Source organism: Salvelinus alpinus, chromosome 2 (genome assembly GCF_045679555.1).
Source record: "Salvelinus alpinus chromosome 2, SLU_Salpinus.1, whole genome shotgun sequence".
Classification (NCBI taxonomy): Eukaryota; Metazoa; Chordata; class Actinopteri; order Salmoniformes; family Salmonidae; genus Salvelinus; species Salvelinus alpinus.
Genome location: NC_092087.1, coordinates 11867964 through 11893255, shown reverse-complemented (window position 1 = coordinate 11893255; position 25292 = coordinate 11867964). Strand labels below are relative to the sequence as shown.

General features: G+C 41.6%; 2 protein-coding genes across 2 annotated transcripts in view; one reads left to right on the top strand and one right to left on the bottom strand.

The window, feature by feature from the left end:
* Window positions 1-13515, top strand: part of LOC139553929 (mitogen-activated protein kinase 14A-like) — a 38809-nt gene extending 25294 nt beyond the window's left edge. Inside the window, exons 3-12 of the mRNA XM_071366718.1 lie at window positions 2423-2481; window positions 3081-3192; window positions 3313-3342; window positions 3656-3703; window positions 4345-4459; window positions 4911-4982; window positions 8755-8834; window positions 11397-11475; window positions 11701-11874; window positions 11978-13515. Coding sequence (XP_071222819.1) covers window positions 2423-2481; window positions 3081-3192; window positions 3313-3342; window positions 3656-3703; window positions 4345-4459; window positions 4911-4982; window positions 8755-8834; window positions 11397-11475; window positions 11701-11874; window positions 11978-12045 — 837 coding nt within the window. The 3' untranslated portion in view covers window positions 12046-13515. The remainder of the gene's footprint in view (window positions 1-2422; window positions 2482-3080; window positions 3193-3312; window positions 3343-3655; window positions 3704-4344; window positions 4460-4910; window positions 4983-8754; window positions 8835-11396; window positions 11476-11700; window positions 11875-11977) is intronic.
* A 4817-nt stretch (window positions 13516-18332) lies between these two features.
* Window positions 18333-23883, bottom strand: LOC139550683 (cytidine deaminase-like). Its single transcript, XM_071361746.1, has 4 exons — window positions 23509-23883; window positions 20182-20293; window positions 19899-19956; window positions 18333-19309 (listed from the first exon to the last, which is right to left on the bottom strand). Exons 1-4 carry the CDS (start codon window positions 23699-23701, stop codon window positions 19169-19171), a joined length of 504 nt encoding a protein of 167 aa, XP_071217847.1. The 5' UTR covers window positions 23702-23883; the 3' UTR covers window positions 18333-19168.
* Between the last annotated feature and the right edge of the window lie 1409 nt (window positions 23884-25292).

The window sequence follows — 25292 nt, the reverse complement described above, 5'->3', positions numbered from 1 at the left end:
CTTGTTAAAGTTCATTTGTGGAACTTCTTTCCTTCTTAATGCGTTTTAGACAATCAGTTGTATTGTGAAAAAAAAGAAAAAGAAAAAATAAGCTGTTTCTAATCAGGTAAAATTCTGATTCTAATTCTAATCAGGTCTTAACACAGCCTCAGAAGCCTCCTGTGAGAGCGGAACATTTCCTAGTGACAAATAGTCCTTGTCGTGCTTCTGCCGTGAAGTCTTGGAGACCCAAAAACATCTTGGCTGCTGATATAATGATGTCCAGCTTCCTGGTCTTCTTAGACACTTGTGCTGTGGCTTTAAAGGACATCAAATCCACTTTCTTCACAACGACTGTATCCAGATCACCCGATTGACTTAAAACACTACCAACTGGTTTCAATGGATCCACCTCCATATCTTCAACACTGTTGCCTCTTCCCCCTTCAACTCTCTTCACCGCCTCCACATAGGAGATCCGCTGCACAGCCCTGATCCTTGACACCTCGATCTCCTTCACCCTAACACGGCACTCAAGGAAGTCCCCACCACAGTTGCAACAGTTTCCATTCACAGATTCTTCAATATCATACTTCTCCCATCTGCAAACATTTTGACACGTGACCGAATCATTTACAATTTCCACACTGTAATGGTTTGGACCCAAATGCAGTGTATCGACAGGCTTTTCTCCTGCCTTCCATTTACCATACGGGTCAGGTGACGTGCACTGACCACTCCTGGGATTTTGTGACTAAGGTACCAATCATCTATATCCAACGAGACTCCAGCAGGCACCTTGCTCCGAAGATCAATACATGTTACTTCTGACGTGGACAATTTATCCAGATCCAGTACACGCTTCTTCTGTTCTTCATCAACACAATTAACCAAAACAAGGCTGCTTCTAGTCACCTCGATTTAAAATCCACTTTTCCCACTGCTTTCTTCATAGTCCTCGATATTACAAATGGATTTCCCAAAGGAATGTCCTTGTCCAAAAAACACACTATGTACTAAGCAACAAACATCAACCTACTACTCACCCATACTGAGAATGCATCATCTAATGTGGAATTGCTTTGTTTCCCGCCATTGGGTCAATGTAAATTGTCTGGTGGCAATTTTATTAATTGTTTAGCAGTCTTATGGCTTGGGGGTAGAAGCTGTTGAGGAGCCTTTTGGTCCTAGACTTGGCGTTCCGGTACCACTTGCCATGCGGTTTTAGTGAAAACAGTCTATAACTTTGGTGACTGGAGTCTCTGACAATTTTATGGGCTTTCCTCTGACACCGCTTAGTATAGAGGTCCTGGATGGCAGGGAACTTGGCCCCAGTGATGTACTGGCCCGTTCGCACCACCCTCTTGTAGCGCCTTAGACAGATGCTGAGCAGTTGCCATACCAGGCAGTGATGCAACCGGTCAGGATGCTCTCGATGGTGCAGCTGTAGAACCTTTTTGAGGATCTGGAGACACAGGCCAAATCTTTTCAGTCTCCTGAGGGGGAAAAGGTTTTGTCGTGCCCTCTTCACGACTGTCCTCTTCACGACTATAATGGTATGTTTGGACCATGATAGTTCGCTGGTGATGTGGACACCAAAGAACTTGAAACTCTCCCCGCTCCACTACAGCCCCGTCGATGTTAATGGGGGCCTGTTCGGCCCGCCTTTTCCTGTAGTCCACGATCAGCTTCTTTGTCTTGCTCACTTGGAGAGGTTGTTGACCTGGCACCACACTTCTCCGACCTCCTCCCTATATGCCGTCTCATCTTTGTCGGTGATCAGGCCTACCACTGTTGTGTTGTCAGCAAACTTAATGATGGTGTTGGAGTCGTGTTTGGCCACGCAGTCGTGGGTGAACAGGGAGTACAGGAGGGGACTAAGTACACACCCCTGAGGGGCCCCATTGTTAAGGATCAGCCTGGCAGACGTGTTGTTGCCTACTCTTACCACCTGGGGGTGGCCCGTCAGGAAGTCCAGGTTCCAGTTACAGAGGGAGGTGTTTAGTCCCAGGGTCCTTAGTGTAGTGATGAGCTTCATGGGCACTATGGGGTTGAACGCTGAGCTGTAGTCAATGAACAGCATTCTCACATAGGTGTTCCTTTTGTCCAGGTGGGAAAGGGCAGTGTGGAGTGCGACTGAGATTGAGATCATCTGTGGATCTGTTGGGGCGGTATGCGAATTGGAGTGGGTCTAGGGTGTCCGGGAGGATGCTGTTGATGTGAGCCATGACCAGCCTATCAAAGCACTTAATAATTTAGGCAGGTTACCTTCGCTTCCTTGGGCACAGGGACTATGGTGGTCTGCTTGAAATTTAGAACGCAAGTACGGTTATTCAGACACGGCCAATATTTTTTTTCTGTAGTGTGACCTTTATCTCTAGTGTGAGTCTTGTCTGTTGTCTGTAGAATGTTGTGTAACCTTTTGACCTTTGCTCTCTGTTAGGTGATTGGTCTGTTGGATGTATTCACGCCTGCCACCAGCCTAGAGGAATTCAATGATGTGTGAGTAACCGCTTTCTTTGTCTCTTTCTCTTTCCTCCACTTCTATCCCCCCCCTCTCTCTGGCAGTTCATATAGCTCTTGGAGTTTAAATTGCCTAGCAGAACGCATGCGCGGATGCACACACACACACACACACACACACACACACACGCATGTGTGATATGATGGTTTATTTAATCAAACCAATGTCTGCAGATCTTTATTTCATATGGTTTGTTGTGTGGTTCATCTCACTAAGGAACAGGCAGGATTACCACGTGCACACATTATTCCTTATTTCCATGGTAACAACCATTCCACTTTCTCCATGGCTGCCAGTGTGTGTGCAGAATACTGACGCAATATCCTTCACTTCATATCACTTCACACACACACACACACACACACACACACACACACACACACACACACACACACACACACACATCTCTCCCTGGTTCACCCTAAAGGATATGTAAAGCTTTTAGCAGTGTTTATGGCTTGAAATTCGTAGTGCTGGCAGAGGAGACATACTCTCTCTTTTTCATACTCTCTCTTGTTGTGTTGCCATGGTGACAACCTGTCTTCCTCTTTTTTTTTCTTTTTTTTTTGATTGGCAGGTACCTTGTGACCCACCTGATGGGGGCGGACCTCAACAACATAGTGAAGTGTCAGAAGCTGACAGACGACCATGTGCAATTCCTCATATACCAGATCCTCAGGGGACTCAAGGTAGGTGTTTCTCGCTGTCTGTCTGTCTGTCTGTCTGTCTCTGCATGCGTTTTTCCATAGCTGCAGCAGGTAAAGGTTCCGTAGGTATGCAGTGTTCTTAATTGTCGTTCTGTTTTGCAGTATATCCATTCAGCAGACATCATCCACAGAGTAAGTTACATCATATTTACATTTCATATTTAAATCAAGATGCTTGCATGGGGTGGAGGATGGGAATATTACTCAATACCTTCCTTATTCTCCCCTACCTCCCTCTCTCTCTCCATCTCCTCCGACTCTCTCTCCATCTCCTCCGACTCTCTCTCCATCTCCTCCGTCCCTCTCTCTCTCCATCTCCTCCGTCCCTCTCTCTCTTTTCCCTCCATCTCCTCCCTCCCTCCATCTCTCTCTTCTCCCTCCCTCCATCTCTCTCTTCTCCCTCCCTCCCTCCATCTCTCTTCTCCCTCCTTCCCTCTCTCCACAGGATCTGAAGCCCAGTAATCTGGCAGTGAATGAGGACTGTGAGCTCAAGGTAAAAAAAATAAAAAATACTATTGGCCTACTGTACCCTCCTTAGTGCCTATAGATCTGCTATCTTAATCTGATCAATCTGTTGTAGTGTATTAAAGGTTTAAAAAGGCTTCTAAAGTTTGTAAATTCCACTTTAAAATGTCAGACTTGATTTACCCCAACGAAAAATGTATCAACCCCTACAACAATGTCCATTAATTATAATCCACATAATAATTCACATTTCCTGTTGCTGCAGTATTATCTTGGTGCTGTGAGAAGCAGGGTCAAATTAAGATATAGCATCTGCTCTGATCAGCTCCTCCTCTCCAGCTAGAAAGCAATATGTTACTGTAGTTGTCTTTAAAAAAAAATGTATATGTAAACACCTGACAGTCGCCAACATTCAGATCAGCAACATAAAACATGTAATAACACAATTTGTACCAGCAGTTATAGTTCTTGTTGGATAGTACTGTTTACAGTACTGTGTGTTCATTATTATTAGAGTGGCTTTAATACACTCCACCCACAAACGAGGTTAGAAGCGTAGGATTTAATCTGCTGTGGAGTTTGTTTATAGCTAACCCTATCTTCACATACACCCACGCATATACAACACACACACACACACACACCCCTATCTCTTAATTTATCCGTCAGATCCTGGACTTTGGTTTGGCGCGACACACTGATGATGAGATGACGGGTTATGTAGCGACCAGGTGGTACCGCGCCCCAGAGATCATGCTGAACTGGATGCATTATAACATGACAGGTAATGATATACTATAACTATCACTACTACATGACAGGTAATGATATACTATAACTATCACTACTACATGACAGGTAATGATATACTATAACTATCACTACTACATGACAGGTAATAATATACTATAACTATCACTACTACATGACAGGTAATGATATACTATAACTATCACTACTACATGACAGGTAATGATATACTATAACTATCACTACTACATGACAGGTAATGATATACTATAACTATCACTACTACATGACAGGTAATGATATACTATAACTATCACTACTACATGACAGGTAATGATATACTATAACTATCACTACTACATGACACATACAACACACACCTGGTACATACTCATCTAGTACACACACACACACACACACACACACACACACAAGAAAACCGACAACTACATGAATGGATGGTAACATTGTTTTTGTTGTTGTAGTGGACATCTGGTCAGTAGGCTGCATCATGGCAGAGCTGCTCACTGGACGGACGTTATTCCCCGGCACCGACCGTATCCTTTCACTGTCGTCATGGTGACGGAGAAAAGTTCTAATGGACAAATTCAATATTGACCCCTATCCCCTACATCAAGGGTGGGTAATATACAGATCTTGCCCTCGAGCCCAATCAATATGGCCCGCGGGAGGTTTGATTGGTGGGAGGGTTTGGCCGGGGGGGGGAGTTTACTTGGCTCATCGCTCTCTAGCGACTCCTTGTGGTGGGCCGGGCGCCTGCAGGCTGACCACTGGTCGTCAGGTGAATGGTTTTCCTCCGACACATTGGTGCGGCTGGCTTCCGGGTTAGGCGGGTCATGTTTTGGAGGACGCATGACTCGATCTTCGCCTCCCGAGACCATTGGGAAGTTGCAACGATGAAACAAGATCGAAAAAGGGGGTAAAAAAATATATAGAGAGAAAAAATATATAACTTCAGCCCACTCTTGAACATCTAAAACTATATAGGAAGTATTTGTACATTTTAATTAATGGGCTTATACATATATATACATGTTTATGGGCCTACAGTTTATGGGCCTACAAAATTACTGGCACCCCTGACTGGCAATGCACAAACAATACTTAAAAAATATAAACAATATAATTATAGAGAAACTCAAAATACCAACATGTGAAAAATACTGTACTTTATTAATGTTTCTATGGAACCAACCAAAATCATTTATTGATTTAATTAAAAATCAATGTCCTCAAAATCAAGGTTTCACAATTAATGACACCCTTAAAGATGATTGTAAATAACATCTACCAAAATTAAACCAGGATGTCTTAAGGAACTATATTGAGCCATTACATCACTTCCTGTTTTACTAGGGTATAAAAATGAGGTAACACACATGCAATATCCCTTTGTCAACACCATGAAGAAAACAAAAGAACTGGTAGTTGAAAAGGGACAGATGGTCGTAGACCTTCATAAATCTGGTCATGGATACAAGAAGATCCACAAACGATTGAATATACCACTGAGAACTGTCAGGGGAATATTAAAACATGCAAAAGATATGGAACAGTTGAAAACCTCACGGGTAGAGGACGCAAATGCATTTTGCCCCCCAGGATAGGGAGGAGGATGGTGAGACAAGCAACAAAATCCCCAAGAATCACTGAAAGAATTGCAGGCCTTGGTGGCGTCAAGAAGCACCATCAGACGCCACCTCCACAACCACAGGCTCTTTGGAAACCCCTTTCTGACCCCAAGACACAGGTGCAGGCACTTGGAGTTTGCCAAACGTCATTTAAATTATGACTGGAAGAAGGTGCTCTGGTCAGATGAGACCAAAATGTAACGTTTTGGTCAGATACAGCATCGGCATGATTGGCGTCGAAACAACAGAGATGATGGCATAATGAATTCCACCAAGTATCAGGCAATTTTGGGTGACAATCTGGTTGGACTTTCCAACAAGACAATGACCCAAAACATACCTCAAGATCCTCTCGGCAATGGTTCTGTGACAACAAAAGCAATGTTCTGCCATGGCCATCTCAGTCGCCGGACCTCAATCCAATCGAAAACCTGTGGGCTGAGTTGAAGAGGGCAGTTGATAAACGCAAACCCAAGAATGTGAAGGATCTTGAAAGGATCTGCATAGAGGAATGGTCCAAAATCCCTCCAAATGTGTTCCTTAACCTTGTCAAACATTACAGGAAAAGACCATGCAGTTATCCTTGCCAGAGGTGGTGGCACTAAGTACTAAATGAGGACTTCCAATAATTATGAAACCTTGATTTTGGTGAAATTTATTTTGTATTAAATAATTGTATGATTTTGGTTGGTTCCATTGAAACATGAATAAAGTACAGTATTTCTCACATGTTGGTATTTTTAGTTTATCTCTATAATGATATTGTTTATATTTGTTTAAGTATTGTTTTTGCATTGCCAGTCAGGGGTGCCAGTAATTTTGGAGCCCCTTGTATACATACATACATTTACATTTTAGTGGGCCTATAAACTCAACTCAAAAAGAAACGTCCTCTCACTGTCAACTGCGTTTATTTTCATCAAACTTAACGTGTAAATATTTGTAGGAACATAACAAGATTCAACAACTGAAACATAAACTGAACAAGTTCCATAGACATGACTAACAGAAATGGAATAATGTGTCCCTGAACAAAGGGGGGGTCAAAATCAAAAGTAACAGTAACAGTATCTGGTGTGGCCACCAACTGCATTAAGTACTGCAGTGCATCTCCTCCTCATGGACTGCACCAGATTTGCCAGTTCTTGCTGTGAGATGTTACCCCACTCTTCCACCAAGGCACATGCAAGTTCCCGGACATTTCTGGGAGGAATGGCCCTAGCCCTCACCCTCCGATCCAACAGGTCCCAGACGTGCTCAATGGGATTGAGATCGGGGTTCTTCGCTAGCCATGGCAGATTACTGACATTCCTGTCTTGCAGGAAATCACGCACAGAACGTGCAGAATGGCTGGTGGCATTGTAATGCTGGAGGGTCATGTCAGGATGAGCCTGCAGGAAGGGTACCACATGAGGGAAGAGGATGTCTTCCCTGTAACGCACAGCATTGAGATTGCCTGCAATGACAACAAGCTCAGTCTGATGATGCTGTGACACACCGCCCCAGACCATGACGGACCCTCCACCTCCAAATCGATCCCGCTCCAGAGTACATGCCTCGGTGTAACGCTCATTCCTTCGACAATAAACGAGAATCCGACCATCACCCCTGGTGAGACTAAACCACCAGGGGTTTGTCCAGGGCTACAATAAAACTATGTACTGTTGGTGGTACTGGAGGACCGGGTTGGGAAACACTGATCTAGTTGTCATTGAGTAGAGCTGCCCTGTAATGCCCTTGATTCCCTCTTGTGGATCTGAGTTCATCTGTTCCTCTGACACATGTTTCTCTGCTGGCTGTGATCTAAAAGCATCTCTATTCAATAGTACAGCATGGCAGCTCTCTCTATCCTCTCTACCTCCCTCCCTCCTCTCCCTACATTTACTCTCATCACCTCATCTTATTCTCTACCCCGCCACCAACCCACACACACACAAAAATAGGAAAACATTTATTCAGTATTTACAGTTGAATTCGGAAGTTTACATGCTCCTTAGCCAAATACATTTAAACTCAGTTTTTCACAATTCCTGACATTTAATCCTAGTAAACATTCCCTGTTTTAGGTCAGTTAGGATCACCACTTTATTTTAAGAATGTGAAATGTCAGAATAATAGTAGAGAGAATTATTTATTTCATATTTTATTTCTTTCATCACATTCCCAGTGGGTCAGAAGTTTAAATACACTCAATTAGTATTTGGTAGCATTGCCTTTTAAATTGTTTAACTTGGGTCAAATGTTTCGGGTAGCCTTCCATAAGTTGGGTGAATTTTGGCCCATTCCTCCTGACAGAGCTGGTGTAACTGAGTCAGGTTTGTAGGCCTCCTTGCTCGCACACACTTTTTCAGTTCTGCCCACAAGCTGTTTAAAGGCACAGTCAACTTAGTGTATTTAAACTTCTGTCCCACTGGAATTGTGATACAGTGAATTATAAGTGAAATAATCTGTCTGTAAACAATTATTGGAAAAATGACTTGTTTCATGCACAAAGTAGATGTCCTAACCGACTTGCCAAAACTATAGTTCGTTAACAAGATATTTGTGTTAGTTGAAAAATGTGTTTTTTAATGACTCCAACCTAAGTGTATGTAAACCTCTGACTTCAACTGTAGTTTAGGGACACTTTGACCTGTGTGACAGTATAATGTGTGACCCTTGACCCTGAGCCTGAAAGATATAAACCAGCTGCAGCAGATCATGAGGCTGACAGGAACGCCCCCGGCCTGTCTCATTAGCCAGATGCCCAGCCACGAGGTGAGGCACTACGACATGTTTTTCCCAGATCCCTCCAGTTCATCCAGGCTGCAGCAGGCCTTCCCACAAGTCCCATGTTGTTTCCATGCCTTTTTTAAAGACTTCTCCGGTACTTTTGTATACTTTTTAGCGAGTAGTTCTGAAAGTAGCACTCACGGGGCAAAAGTGGTCCCCGGAAATTGCGTACTACGTCACATATGTGCCGATACAGTGCCCATAGAAAGTCTACAACCCCCTTGGATTTATTCACATTTTATTGTCTTACTTAGTGGGAGGAAAATGTATTTCATTGTCATTTTTGGTCAACAATCTACACAAAATACTCTGTCAAAGTGGAAGAAAAATTGATTTAAAATAAATAAATAAAAAAGATTAATGAAAAATAAAATGCTAATATACCTTGATTAGTTAAGTATTCTTGGGTAAGTCTCATAAGAGCTTTGCACACCTGTATTGTGCAATATTTGCCCATTTATTCTTTTCAAAATTCTTCAAGTCTTGCCATAGATTCTCAAGCAGATTTAAGTCAAAACTGTAACTTGGTCACTCAGGAACATTCACTGTCTTCTTGGTAAGCAACTCCAGTGTAGAATTGGCTTTGTGTTGTAGGTTATTGTCCTGGTAAATTAATCTCCCGGTGTCTGGTGGAAAGCAGACTGAACATTTGCTGTAGGATTTAGCTGATGCCTGTTTATTTTCTTCCACAAAAACTTGCCAAAACAAAACTATATTTGAGTTATTTAATTTGTAAAAGTGTGTAGCATTTTCACTTTGACTTGGAGTATTTTGTAGATCAATGACAAAATAATTGCAATTAAATCTATTTCAATCCCACTTTGCAACGCAACAAAATGTGATAAAAGTTCAAGGGGGTGTAGATTTTCTATAGGCACTGTATGTGCACCACGTCAATGCTCTCTCTCTCTCTCTCTCACTCTGCTGTGTGTGCGTCTTGCTACCTGTCGCTCAGATGGCGAGGGGCTGAAGCTCATTGGTTGAAACTAATTGCTAGGGGGCTGGCCCATGTGGGGGGAAATGGCACCGCACAGATTCCAGAAAACAGTCTCTTTCAAACTAGGGATTTTGTGGCTAATTGAGGTAAGACAGTAATTCTGCTCATAGATTATGCATGTGTGAACTACACATTGACACATCCAGCCCAAAGTGGGATGTTAAAAAAAGAAAAACCTCCGGAGCATGTCTTTAAGATCCAATTTCTTTTTTCACACCTCTGATTTTCAACTCTTTATTGTTGAGGAAGGGCTTGTAAGTAAGCATTTCACTGTATGGTTTACACCTGTTGTATTCTGTCATGTGACAAAGTTTGATTTGATATTGCTCTCTGTCCACGGAACCCAGGCAGAGACAGAATTGGAGTCACAACACCAACCAATGCCCTTTTCCCTCTGAAAGCCAATCAACTTTGCTATTTTTTTGTTTGATGACAATATGCCCCTAGAATTTTGATACACTCTGCAGAGCTCTTCCCACCCTCTCTCTGCACCAGTCTGCTTTTTGTCTCTGATGTAACCACTTCCCAGAGTGCTTTGAAAGCCCTAATTCCTGGTAACTGTCAAAAATAAAGGAAAGACCAACATAGTGTCTTAATAAGGCATTGTGCCACGAGCCAGAACAGCTTCAGTGCACCTTGGCATAGATTCTACAAGTGTCTGGAACTCTATTGGAGGGATGTGACACCGTTCTTCCACAAGAAATTCCATCATTTGGTGTTTTGTTGATGTTGGTGGAAAACGCTGTCTCAGGCGCCGCTCCACAATCTCCCATTAGTGTTCAATTAGGTTGAGATCTGGTGGCTGAGACACACACACACACACACACACACACGCACCCTTTAAACCCCCTGTGCTCCTTTGAGACCCCTCTTTTAAAGTCACTGAGATCTCAGTTTTTTTTTTTTTTTTTTTGCAGTATAGCTATTTAAGGTTGAGTTGATACTTCAATATGCATACCTGCCCAGAACTATTATAGTCCATGCATATAATATTGGATTCCAAGCATGCCCAAAGACAAGATGCACTTATCATTTAGCACAGTGAGTGTTTGAGGCAGCAGGCAGGCAAAATGGAGCACAAAGTTCCAAAAAGTAATCTCAAAGTATAAAACAGAACAAGGAAAGTTGTTGACATTATCTCCTAAAAAGTTTGGGAATGTGGTGTAAGAATTTTCAGAATTTTTTAATAGGTGACCCCTAAGCATGATGGGATGTTAATTGGGTAATTAACTCAGGAACCACACCTGTGTGGAAACACCTGCTTTCAATATACTTTACACATTTACTCCAGAGTTTCCTTTTTATTTGGTCAGTTACCCGTACATCCACTATGCCCTTAACTGAAATGTCCTTCTCCCATCGGCATCAATGCATGATTTACGCATTCTCATCAAGTTTGTACAGAAAGCTATCTTCACAGCCGTCCTGTGGGATCACTTGATTTCAGAAACAGTGGGAAGTGTTGAAGTCAAGTCTGTGTTCTCTTGAGTGTTTTTGAGCTGTGTTGAGTGGAACGTGTGTTGAGCCTGCTATGTGTGTATCTTTGACAGGCCAGAAACTACATCAACTCCCTTCCCCAGATGCTCAAGAGGAACTTTGCTGATGTGTTTGTTGGCGCTAACCCACTAGGTAATAATGGCCTAGTCTGTGTAGTGTAACATACGTACACACACACACACACTGTTTAACACACAGCATTTCATTTATACTCTACATCTTTTGGTACTACCCAGTAAGAAATAAGGTTTTTGTCTGTGTAGTGGAACGTTCACACTCACTCACACTGTCTAATCAGACACACTCTGTTTACAATCCCTATCCCTTCCTCCCACCCACCCCCTTCTCTCCCACTAGCGGTGGATCTGTTAGAGAAGATGCTGGTTCTGGACACTGATAAGCGGATCACAGCGTCCGAGGCCCTGGCCCACCCCTACTTCTCCCAGTACCACGACCCTGACGATGAGCCAGAGTCTGAGCCATACGACCAGAGCTTCGAGAGCAGAGAGCTGGAGATAGAGGAGTGGAAAAGTAGGTGGACATAACAAAATACTCTTATTTAACTAGGTACTGTACAAGTCTACTGACCTCTGATTCTCTTGTTTTCCCTCCTCTCTCTCTCTCTCTCTCCCAGGGTTGACGTATGAGGAGGTTTGCAGCTTTGAGCCCCTGCCATTCGATGGAGACGAGATGGAGTCCTGAGGGGAGGAGGGTGAAGTCATTGCTAATCCCGCCTCCTTCTCTTACTGAACTGTGAGGAAGAGGTTGCATGTAGACACTGATCTAGGGCCAGTTTTGTGTTTCATCCCCTAATGGTTTAGGTTAGGATCTGGGGGTAAGCTGATCCTAGATCTGTACTTAGATACAACTTAACATCCGGAGCACGCAACCTTGTGTGAGGACTATCAACTCACCAGACTAGTTCAAACAAACAAACAGGAAACCACGATATTCAAGTGCCTGCCGTCATTCATTTCTGGGGTTAGAGGTCAAAGGTGACCCCCCCCCTACACCCTCCTCCAGTTTGCTGTATTATATCGTCTTTGATTGGGTCCCTGGGATGAATTGGGGAAATTACTTTGTAATATATTATCTAGTGTTTGTGTGTTTAGAATGTATTAAGTCACATTATTTGCCAAAAACTACCTAAATTCCTGGAAACGGTGCTCAGATTTTAACGTTCAATATAGCAAAAACAATCACATGGTTTAACCAACAAACCACTGCATTTTTGGAACAGTTATTTATGGTCTGTAGTTTATGGCCTTTTGGATAGAAGTCGGTAGGAAATACAACAGTGGTCACGACCTGCTCCTCTACGACAAACCTTGTCACCACTGTCAAACTGTACGCTGTTGTTATGCCTGCCAGGGTTTTAGATGTGTAAATAAGGCTGCCCTCTTGTAAATAAATGATACTGTGCACCAATAGTAATACTGCCTAGAAGTCCTTGTTATCATAGAGCACATAGACCCCTCAAGGCTTAGAACATTGCCCCTAGCAACAAGAACCCTTTAGGAATGACTGACAGGTTCCATACTCAGAGGGAATATTATTAAATAGTATTCCATTAGAATGTACACTAGTTTTAACTTAATCATAGTAAAGTTTTGACATCCATCTTTTCTCTCTAAGTCAATCACCCAGGGAGGGGGGAGGGCTTGGGTAGTTTATTCGCTTATCCTGCCTCTTAACTTATCTATTTTTCTACCCATCTCTGTCTGTTTCTTTTCACTCCATCGTTGTATCATTGCCCCCTTGAGCACTGTCCTGTCCTCTGTGTAGTCTGATTAAAAGTGAGTGGAGAGTTAATGTGACTGTCACAAAATGTTATTTAATAGAATGTATTTAAAATCCTCCAACCCCATATCACAAGACTGATGCTGAAATCAGAATGGGTTTTCCCAAGCATTCATAGTGTCTGCTCTGTCGAGTGCTTTTAGGTGTCAGAGTTGGAGCTTCCATTAGAAGCATAGAGATCCTATTAATAACACATGGTTCTAGCAATTTATAGGAAGTCTTGATAAATCACTGGATTCCCAGTCCTGGTTGTTGACAATGTGATTTCAATCATATTCAAATGTCTTTTTAAGTAACTATATTTCCATAGATGTATCTTGTTATTCTGTTCTATTAAATGTGTGGGATGCTAGCACCCCCTACTGTATTTAACACCTCTTTATCTTTTCATTTGTACATGAAGTGGCTTCATGTTAGTCTCTGAGTGCATGCCAAAATAGCACATTATCCCTTATATAGTGCACTATTTTGGATCAGATCTCATAGGGCCCTGTTCAAAAGTAGTGCACTAAGTAGAGAATATGTTGCCATATAGGATGTACTGTGATTATTCCCATAGAGCGATCAACATATTTATCTCTTCTTATTTATGCAGTACAGCGCTCAAATCAGACAATATTCAGAATCTCTTCCAATTTAAGCAAAAACAATGCCTGAATCTTAACACAGTAACTACTTTTTATTTAATATTATTTTATGACTGCTCGTGGTGGCGATCTTTCTGGCTCTGTAAAGCAGTAGACTACCTATCAAATCAGTTTTGGTGTCAAAGTCATTCAATTGATTTGAAATGGATTTGAACCTGTCCCTCGCTCTTCCCACAGCTGTATCTCTGTGTTCATTAGGCATAAAACTGGAGAAAACCTTTTGAAACAAATGGGCTTTCTAATTGCATGTTTAAAAAAAAAAAAAAATGTACCGTTTGCTGCGTTCTGAACATAGACTGATGACATACAGGGGCTGTGGTCTTTCTGTGTAAATCAGTGAGTGTCCACTTGAGGGCTGTATCATAGCGGGATCACTAACAGATAGGCCTACAGCTGGGGGCGTATTCATTACACCGGTTCTGTTTAAAAGAAAACTGAAACGGAAGCAAACGAAATGGGGCGGGACCTACCTGAATTTGTCCAATAGAAACTCTTGTTTTCGTTGCAAAACGCAACAGTTTTGGATTAATGATTAGACCGCAGCTCTTGATTGTCTGGCTCATTTAAAAAGCTAAGAGTTGTTGGGACTGTCAGTTATAGCATGCCCATTTCAAGTCTTAATGTTGGAAAGATATTTCTGATCATTTAGGAAAGTTTGTTGGCTGACCCATTGATCCTGCTTTGCGATACAGCGTTGTATGTTTTCATGTTTACAGCAGCAGGATGCTGGAGGGTAATACAGAAACCCCATACATTGTATTGACACAGTAACATAGGTTAGTTAGGTTACTGTCCTCCAGCCAGCTCTCTCTCTGTCACCGCAATTATCCTGCAGGATGAAGGTAAAATTACTATTTATAATCTGGCTGATCATGCAATGAGTATTGGTTACCTTATTTTGCTATTGTTATGGTTGTTTATTTGATTGATGTGTTTTTAACAGACAGACCATGTTTACTTTGTACTTTAATGATTCCCCACATTCAGAACCATGAGATCAGGTAATGTCACCTGTTAATACCACTGTTAGAAAATAAAGGCTATTATTTTTCAGAACTGGCCTGTCATTCTTCCTTACTATATGTGCAGCCAGGGCCTACTGTTACCCATTTCCCTCAGGTTTAGTTTGTGCTGTAAAGTCGTGATAGACATAGCATACATTACTTTAACGTTTTCAACGTCATCTATTTTATTCATTTATCAATAGTTGAGATAAAACCATTGACTTGAAGATGAAATGCTTTTATTTTGACTGCATTTTGGTTTAGTTTATATTTTGCATGCGGACTCCGCATGCGCAATTCATTTGCAGTCTGGACGCAGAGGGGGGAGGGACTGCTCTGACTGCAGCTGGGAGGGACTGCTGCGCGAAGACTGGGCCGCCTGTGAGTGCTTTGGGACGGGGGTGGGGCCCACGGCAGCACCCGCTGCTCGTTGAGAAGAGTAAGAACAATACGTGCTTTCACGTCAGAGTCTCCAATAACACCAGAAAAAGTCGCTAGATTTGTCGCTAGTCGCATTTTTGAAAATGTGTCGCTAGAGGGGTCTGAATACTCGCTAAATATAGCAACAAAGTCGCTAAATTGGCAACACTGTCTGCACGGGACCGATTTCTTCATCCCGCTCCCGCTGGCTTTCTGTCAGACTCCCACCATCTACTGCAAAAACTGGTCCCAAACCCAACCGCAGACCCGCAATGTTATTTTAGGCGTATGTCACGCAGCTCATTTGCCAGCCATGGTCACAGCAATTTTGCGCCCTATAGGCAATATCAATATAAGCGCAAAAAGAAAATTTAAGAATTAGTTTAAATTAAATTACCAGAGATTATCACATGGCCCTTATATTGTATTACTGGGCTATATCAGACCAGAGGCTAGATGTACAGTACCAGTCAAAAGTTTTTTTTAAACTATTTTCTACATAATAGAATAATATTGAAGACATCAAAACTATGAAATAACACATGGAATCATGTAGTAACCAAAAAAGTGTTAAACAAATCAAAATGTATTTTATATTTGAGGTTGTTCAAAGTAGCCACCCTTTGCCTTGATGACAGCTTTGCTCACTCTTGGCATTCTCTCAACCAGCTTCATGGAGGTAGTCACCTGGAATAAATTTCAATTAATTGAATTTCTTTCCTTCTTAATTAATGCATTTGAGCCAATCAATTGTGTTGTGACAAGGTAGGATTGGTATACAGAAGATAGCCCTATTTGGTAAAAGACCCAAGTTCATATTATGGCAAGAACAGCTCAAATAAGCAAAGAGAAATGACAGTCCATCACTACTTTAAGACATGAAGGTCAGTTAATGTGGAACATTTCAAGAACTTTCAAGTGCAGTCGCAAAAACCATCATGCGTTATGATGAAAATGGCTCTCATGAGGACCGCCACTGGAAAGGAAGACCCAGAGTTACCTCTGCTGCAGAGGATAAGTTCATTAGAGTTAACTACACCTCAGATTGCATCCCAAATAAATGCTTCACGGAGTTCAAGTAACAGATACATGCCAACATCAACTGTTCAGAGGAGACTGTGTGAATCAGGCCTTCATGGTCGAATTTCTGCAAAGAAACCACTACTAAAGGACACCAATAATAAGAAGAGACTTGCTTGGGCCAAGAAACATGAGCAATGGACATTAGATTTGTAGAAATCTGTCCTTTGGTCTGGAGTCCAAATTGGAGATTTTTGGTTCCAACCGCCGTGTCTTTGTGAGACGCAGAGTAAGTGAACGGATGATCTCTGTGTAGCAGTGTGATGTTGTTCCCCCCTAGATTATGTACCAAGTTGCACACAAGGACCAGTTCAAATAGGCCAGGTCAAGAGGGGATGTTAATAATAATAATAATAATTCAGTGTGTTTAAAAACATTTTAATTACAGCTGCATAGCTAATGTTATTTTTTCATATCTATATTGTAAATACACTTGATTGTAAAAGTTTTGTATATTTTGGTTTGGTCCATTGTGGGGTATCTGTGTTATTATACCCTCCTATTGCTCTCTCTTGCCTGACCTTCAGCTAGTGAGATGCCTGAGAGCTGTGACTGCGCCAAGGCTAACATATTGTGCTTTGTCTCTTCATGCGCAAGGCAAATAAAAATCCAACAAGCAGACCTCCAGTTGTGGCAGTGTCTTCATTAAATTACACAATGCAGAACAAACCACGCTACATCCGCATGTGGTTCCCACCGTGAAGCATGGAGGAGGTGGTGTGATGGTGTGGGGGTGCTTTGCTGGTGACACTATCTGTGATTTATTTAGAATTCAAGGCACACTTTTAACAAACATGGCTACCACAGCATTCTGCAGCAATACGCCATCCCATCTGGTTTGCGCTTAGTGGGACTATCATTTGTTTTTCAACAGGATAATGACCCAAAACATACCTCCAGGCTGTGTAAGGACTATTTGACCAAGGAGATTGATGGAGTGCTGCATCAGATGACCTGGCCTCCACAATCACCCGACCTCAACCCAATTGAGATGGTTTGGGATGAGTTGGACCGCAGAGTGAGGGAAAAGCAGCCAACAAGTGCTCAGCATATGTGGGAACTCCTTCAAGACTGTTGAAAAAGCATTCCAGGTGAAGCTGGTTGAGAGAATGCCAAGAGTGTGCAAAGCTGTCATCAAGGCGAAGGGTGGCTACTTTGAAGAATCTAAAATATATTTTGATTTGTTTAACACTTTTTTTGGGTTACTACATGATTTCATATGTTATTTCATAGTTTTGATATCTCAACTATTTTTCTACAATGTAGAAAATAGTGCAAATAAAGAAAAACCCTTGAATGAGTTTGACTGGAACTGTAGTTTGAAGAGAGCAGAGTTGGAGCGACTTGCCCTTTCTCTTGAGCTATTGTTATAGCCCACCTTTTTAGGAGTGGGAATATTTTCAGACGGAGAAATATGGTTGATCAATATTTAGGCCTATTTCTAGACAATGTAGTAAACTATAGCCTAATTATAGGCCTATTTAGGAAGTACATTTCCTTGGAAAGATAACTGCCCGTGCTTCTCCGCCCATGTATAGGCTATAGCCTACTCTATTTAACTGAGAACACACCTGATCTCGCAGGTATGGCTACTGACCTGGAAGCAGTTAGAATGACGACAGGGACACTTGCTACGTTTTGCGTAGGCCTACTAGCCTTTTAGGAGGACGATTTGCAGGCAGAGAGAAATAAATGTGTAATCAATATTTATTGAAAATGAAAAGGCTCAATGCTCGCTAACCTATGTGGGCATTGTGCCTTTTCCTTTTCAATGATGATTGCATTTTTTGATTGTACTTTGACTCACGTTGGTTGATCGCCCTCCACTTCTTTCCATTATCAATATTTATTGACAGACTTTGTAGTAAACTACAGTCTAATCTTATTTAAGTTCATTTTCTATTCAAGTTAACTGCCACTTGATTCTCCGCCCATGTAGGCAGCCTACTCTATTTCAATGAGACCACACACACTAGACACACTCAAACTCTCACGCTCAACTAGGAGAGGTAGGCTACTGAATTTGAATACCAAAAAATATGTGTTTTTAATACAATATTTAGGCTAACGCATGCAAAGCAAAAAGTAGACTTTCCAAATAATCTGTGGGACAACAAAAAATATTTTCATCCCAAAGTCGTCTGTCTGATGGCCCGCTCCCGCCCGCAGCATGAAAAATGCTGACCACGCATCAATGCGAGATTAGAATTCTACATTCAGTCACCCTCAAGCTACTATATTTCAATGATATACAGGTAACTGCCATAATAAAGGAAATACGCGATACATTGCCAAGTATATTGAAAGCAGATGCTTCCACACAGGTGTGTTTTCTGAGTTAATTAAGCAATTAACATTCCAAAGGCACAAAGGGGTGTGTTTGTGTGTGTGTGTGTTTGTTTCAGGCTCTGTTTAGACAGGCAGCCCAATTCTGATCTTTTTTTCACTAATTGGTATTTTGACCAATCAGATCTTAAAAATATGTGATGTGAAAAGATCTGATGTGATTGGTCAAAAATACCAATTAGTGGCAAAAAAAGTGTAAACGCAGCCATAGTCTCCCGATCTCAACACAATTCAACACTTATTGGAGATTCTGGAGTGGCGTTTTCCACCACCATCAACAAAACACCAAATTATGGACTTTCTCGTGGAAGAATTGTGTCGCAGCCCTCCAATAGATTTCCAGACACATATATTACTTCTAAAATATATATTGATAATTTATAACATAACAGTGGCTTTAACTACTTCTCTCTCCTGATTTATAAAAGCACCAATGCTTTATGTTTCCTAGTAGGGTTAAATATGAAACAGTGGGAGTTAGAACAGGCTGTGTACAGGTAATAGGTTAACAGGTAGGAGATTAACAGGTTAATACTGGTTGGGGATCTTTAAGACTTTCTTCATGGACAGGTCTTCAGGTCCGAAGGAGACAGGAAGCAGATCGCTTATGTTCTTCTCTACGTACGAGCCGTCTGGCTTGGACAGATACACGTCCCAGCTGGCCCCAAACTGGAGAGGAGGAGGTGGAAGAGGAGGAGGAAGATGAGGAAGAGGTCGAGGAGGAAGGGGAGGAGAAGGAAGAGGAGGGGGAGGGGGAGGAAGATGAGAAGAAAGAGGAGGAAGAGGTCGATGAGGAAGGGGAGGAGAAGGAGGGGGAGGGGGAGGAAGATGAGAAGAAAGAGGAGGAAGAGGAGAAGGAAGGGGAGGAGAAGGAAGAGGAGGGGGAGGGGGAGGAAGATGAGAAGAAAGAGGAGGAAGAGGTCGAGGAGGAAGGGGAGGAGAAGGAAGAGGAGGGGGAGGGGGAGGAAGATGAGAAGAAAGAGGAGGAAGAGGTCGATGAGGAAGGGGAGGAGAAGGAAGAGGAGGGGGAGGAGGAAGAGGAGAGACAAGCATAAGCATGTTGTAGTACATGGACACCTTGGATAACATTTCCTGCTCTACAACTACCTTGGTAACCAGGATGTAACATGGACCAATAAGCACTCAAAAGGCATAGTAACTGAAGGAGACACACTACTCCTACAGTAGAGATGCTGTAAATGACACTGACACCATTTCTCTTCTTCGAGGCTTGATGCGAGGCTTGAATGATCCTTACCTCTCTCATGAACTGTCTGCAGCCACCGCATGGTGAGATGAATTGGTCGATTAAGTCACTGCAGATATTATCGATACAAGACATTTTACAATACAGTTGATGAAAATAAAACGTATATCCTTGGCACACTGCACTATGCCACTCTGACACAGTTGTTTGACTGTTATCAAGATGTTATAGCATGTTCCTGACACTAGGGGTCAGCATTAGAGTGGTGAAAAATTGAAGAGATTTGGGACGTAAACTAGAACAGTTCCAAGAGCACCTACTACATGAACTTTACCTGGCGATAGCGATGGCCTTGAAGCTCCTGTAACCCTCTGACACTGCTTTACAGATGGTGTTCCTCTCTGCACACACCCCCAGGTTGTAACACGCATTCTCCACATTGCAGCCTAAAGAGATAACAGATCACATTTACTGTCATGTTTTTTTTTTTTTTCACCTTTATTTAACCAGGTAGGCTCGTTGAGAACAAGTTCTCATTTACAACTGCGACCTGGCCAAGATAAAGCAAAGCAGTGCGACACAAACAACACAGAGTTACACATGGAATAAACAAACATACAGTCAATAATACAGTAGTAAACGTCTATATACAGTGTGTGCAAATAAGGTAGGATAAGGGAGGTAAGGCAATAAATAGGCCATAGTGGCAAAATAATTACAATATAGCAATTAAATTCTGGAGTGATAGATGTGCAGAAGATGAGTGTGCAAGTAGAGATAATTTCCCATGGTCTAACAGAGCATCACATTATATTGGGGTTAACATCTTTGATTCACCAACAGTCAGGTAGAGCAGGCAGAGCTGAAGAGAAGTCTCGCCTGTCCCCTCTAATGATCTCGATTAATTGATCAATCATTTGATTTTAATTTTTGTTATTGATTTTTGAAATTGTACGGAGTATAACACATGAAATCATCTCTTACTTTATGCAACACATATTTCCATGTCGTCAGCATCGGTGGTGTAAAGTACTTAAGTAGTATTTTAAACTATTTTTTACTTAAGTCGTTTTTTGTGGTATCTGTACTTTACTATTTATATTTTTGACATCTTTTACTTTCACTTCACTACATTCCTAAAGAAAATAATGTACTTTTTATTCCATCCATTTTCCCTGACACACAAAATTACTCGTTACATTTTGAATGCTTAGCAGGACAGGAAAATGGTCCAATTCATACACTTATCAAGAGAACATCCCTGGTCATCACTACTGCCTCTGATCTGACAGACTCACTAAACACAAATGCTTTGTTTGTAAATGATGTCTGAGTGTAGGAGTGTTGGAGTGTTGGAGTGTGCCCCTGGCTATCCTTCAATAAAAATAATAAATATGGCCATCTGGTTTGCTTAGTATAAGGAATTTGAAATGATTTATACTTTGACTTTTAATACTTAAGTATATTTTAGCAATTCCATTTACTCTTGATACTAAAGTATATTTAAAACCAAATTTGATACTAAAGTATATTTAAAACCAAATGCTTTCAGACTTTTAATCAAGTAGAATTTTACTGGGTGACTTTTCATTTTTAGTCATGTTCTATTAAAGGTATCTTTAATTTTACTGAAGTATGACAATGTAGTAGATTTCCACCGCTGGTCAGCACGCTTCAGTTCGGCTGACGGCTAGCCGAACGAGTGTACTCCCATACTCCCTTAAAAGACCTTCGCTTGAAAAAGGTCAATAGTACTGTTTGTCCTATTTGAGATGCCGTAGCCAGTATACATTTCCTCTAGTCCGAATTAATCTGAAATAACTCTTGAAATCTGTCATTAATTCGGATTTATTTGCAGAGAAAAATCTTAGTCGCGCAATTTGACATCTAACATGTTTGGTGCAGTATTTCTCAATTAAAAAATGTGCATGAAAACGAGTCGTTTCTCGTTAAATGACAACAATTACTTTGTTAAAGAATCCCTACAGGTGACCAATCACGGACGAAGGGGCTGAGATTTCGGCTCCAAGAACTTCGGCCGGTCTCAAAAAATTGTGCCTGAACAGCCGAATTTTTCTTTTTTTTACCGAAGTCCCAAAACGACAAAAACGTCACACAATGTCATCATAATGTATACACAAACTATTCCGAACTGTTTCAGATGGAAAGCATGCCTCTAAGGAACTTCCAACAATTGATGATTGACAGAGTAGTTGACCAACAATGACCATGAGACAATCCTTTTGTTGACTATAAGGGCGTTTGTCCTTAAATACATTTGTCCCTGAGAGGCTTGAAAATATCAGCCTTTTGAATAACAGACAGAAGGCTATGGGCTCGCGAGACAAGCTCAAATATTACTTTGATCAAGCTTGTTGTTGACCAACTTGTGTGCCACCTCTGTTAGCCTGACTGTTGTTGACACTAAATGATACTGAAGTTCAAGGCTAAATCAAAGGATGAATTGACCATTACTAACAGGCCAATATGCTAATTGCTCTGTTTGGCTAAAAGCACGTCTTTATGCCACGGACATAACTTAGTTTAGATGGTCTCTCCTCCGATCATCATTAACAGGTTATTCAAAACCAGTCAGCCAAAAGAACATAATATACTCTTCAAAGTTATTGAAACTCTGAATTACTGACTGTTAATTATACTTGTGAACAAAAAGGCTTCTTGCCCACTTTAACTGACTGACTGAATGACTGAATTCTGACTGAATGACTAAATTCTGACTGACTAAATTCCAATGCTGACTGAGGAAATAATCTACAGAAGTGTAGATCTTGGACAGACAGAACTACATCATACTGTATGTACATCGCAGGCTTGCTTCGCTATAATGCTTAGTCAGATGGACTCATGAAACAGTTCCTTATGATGGGTAGTCAGAAATTGCAAAACAGATATGAACCTTGAAACATTGGATTTGACACCCTTACACGCCCCTGCTCCAGATTGAAACCAAGCCTTAAGTGTACACTATCAACGTTAACACTTTACAGTGTAAAAAGGATGATATTGTAACAGTACACTATCAACGTTAACACTTTACAGTGTAAAAAGGATGATATTGTGACAGTACACTATCAACGTTAACACTTTACAGTGTAAAAAGGATGATATTGTGACAGTACACTATCAACGTTAACACTTTACAGTGTAAAAAGGATGATATTGTAACAGTACACTATCAACGTTAACACTTTACAGTGTAAAAAGGATGATATTGTGACAGTACACTATCAACGTTAACACTTTACAGTGTAAAAAGGATGATATTGTGACAGTACACTGTCAACGTTAACACTTTACAGTGTAAAAAGGATGATATTGTCAAGTGATGAAATACTCACAAAGCCTCCGAACTGAAGAGTTATTTATTATAATTAAGAAATAGAGAATAAGTAAATCTGTCTTTGTGAACGCAACATAAACTCATTTTATTCCAGAGACGGGCTCTGTACATGTTTACATTATTGTAGTAACAACACTGAGACTGTTCAATCTCTCCCCACTGAGAATATTCCCACATCTTTCAATTCACTTACCTGGTCTAATAAAGACAACTGAACGTATGTACTGATTGACAGTGGTATATTTTTAAATTGCCCCATGAACTCAATCAATTAATCAATCTATTGAGCAGATAGCTCACCTGTGAACACCTTGCCGTCGTGGGCCAGGAGGGCTGCCCCCACCCTGAACCGGCTGTAGGGGCAGTAGGCGAACTCCTTGGCCTCCAGGGACCGACGAATGAGCCCCTCTACTGTTATCCCGTCCTGGTGCACGCTGGCTGGCTGGTGGAGCCACGACCGCTGGTCCTTCATCTGGATCGGTAGGTCTCCCATTTCAGCTCTGTGCCTGGGTCTCTGTGTTATCCTAGCTTCTGAGTCTGTGCCTGGGTCTCTGTGTTATCCTAGCTTCTGAGTCTGTGCCTGGGTCTCTGTGTTATCCTAGCTTCTGAGTCTGTGCCTGGGTGTCTGTGCTCGTAGGTCTTTGTGTCTGTTGTTGTTGAGTTTATCTTACTTTGTGGAAGTGTGAGTTTATCGTGTTCTGTAATAGATGAGGGGGCGGGAGTTGCTTTATAGCCAATCCCTGTTGCTTGTATATTCTCCCCCTTTCTCATAGGTCTGGATGAGTTGGTGGTGTTTACAGTTAGCTGACTGTAAGTGTTCTCTTTGTGGCGGTGTATAAAGTTCACAGAATGAGATTTGTGTGCTGATAAAATATCATTTGTTTTGTTGATGAGTAGCTACTGATTGGTAAAGGAACAGCTTGGTAAAAATATGAATATTTATTGTTTTACTGTTCCATAGTACAGACATGGAAAAGCACAGAGGGAAACTCCCTTAGAAACTTGCAGATGATGCGTCAATGTCTGTTATTTCTCAACAGATTAAATGAATAGGATGTATAAAGTGTTTTCTAAGACATACTAAGTCACATACTGAGCCTTGGGAAAGTATTCAGACCCCTTGACTTTTTCCACATTTTGTTACGTTACAGCTTTATTCTAAAATGGATTAAATAAAAATAAAAAATTCAGCAATCTTAGCACAATACCCCACAATGACATCACAATACCCCATAATGACATCACAATACCTCATAATCACAAAGCGAAAACAGGTTTTTGGACATTTTTGCAAATGTATTAAAAATAAAAAACTGAAATACCTTATTTATATAACTATTCAGACCCTTTGCTATGAGACACAAAATTGAGCTCAGGTGCATCCTGTTTCCATTGATCGTCCTTGAGATGTTTCTACAGCTTGACTGGAGTCCATCTGTGGTAAATTCAATTGATTGGACATGATTTGAAAAGGCACACACCTGTCTATATAAGGTCCCACAGTTGACAGTGCATGTCAGAGCAAAATCCAAGCCATGAGGTCTAAGGAATTGTCTGTAGAGCTCCGAGACAGGATTGTGTCGAGGCACAGATCTGAGGAAGGGTACCAAAAAATGCCTGCAGTATTGAAGGTCCCAAAGAACACAGTGGCCTCCATCATTCTTAAATGGATGAAGTTTGGGATCACCCAGACTCCTAGAGCTGGTCACCCGGCCAAACTGAGCAATCAGTGAGGTGACCAAGAACCCGATGGTCACTCTGAAAGAGCTCTAGAGTTCCTCTGTGGAGATGGGAGAACCTTCCAGAAGGACAACCATCTCTGCAGCACTTCACCAATCAGCCTTTATGGTAGAGTGGCCAGACGGAAGCCACTCCTCAGTAAAAGGCACATGACAGCTAGCTTGGAGTTTGCCAAAAGGCACCTAAAGACTCTCAGACCATGAAAACAAGATTATGTTGTCTGATGAAATCAAGATTTAACTCTTTGGCCTGAATGCCAAGCGTCATGTCTGGAGGAAACCTGGCACCATCCCTACGGTGAAGCATAATGGTGGCAGCATCATGCTGTGGGGATGTTTTTCAGC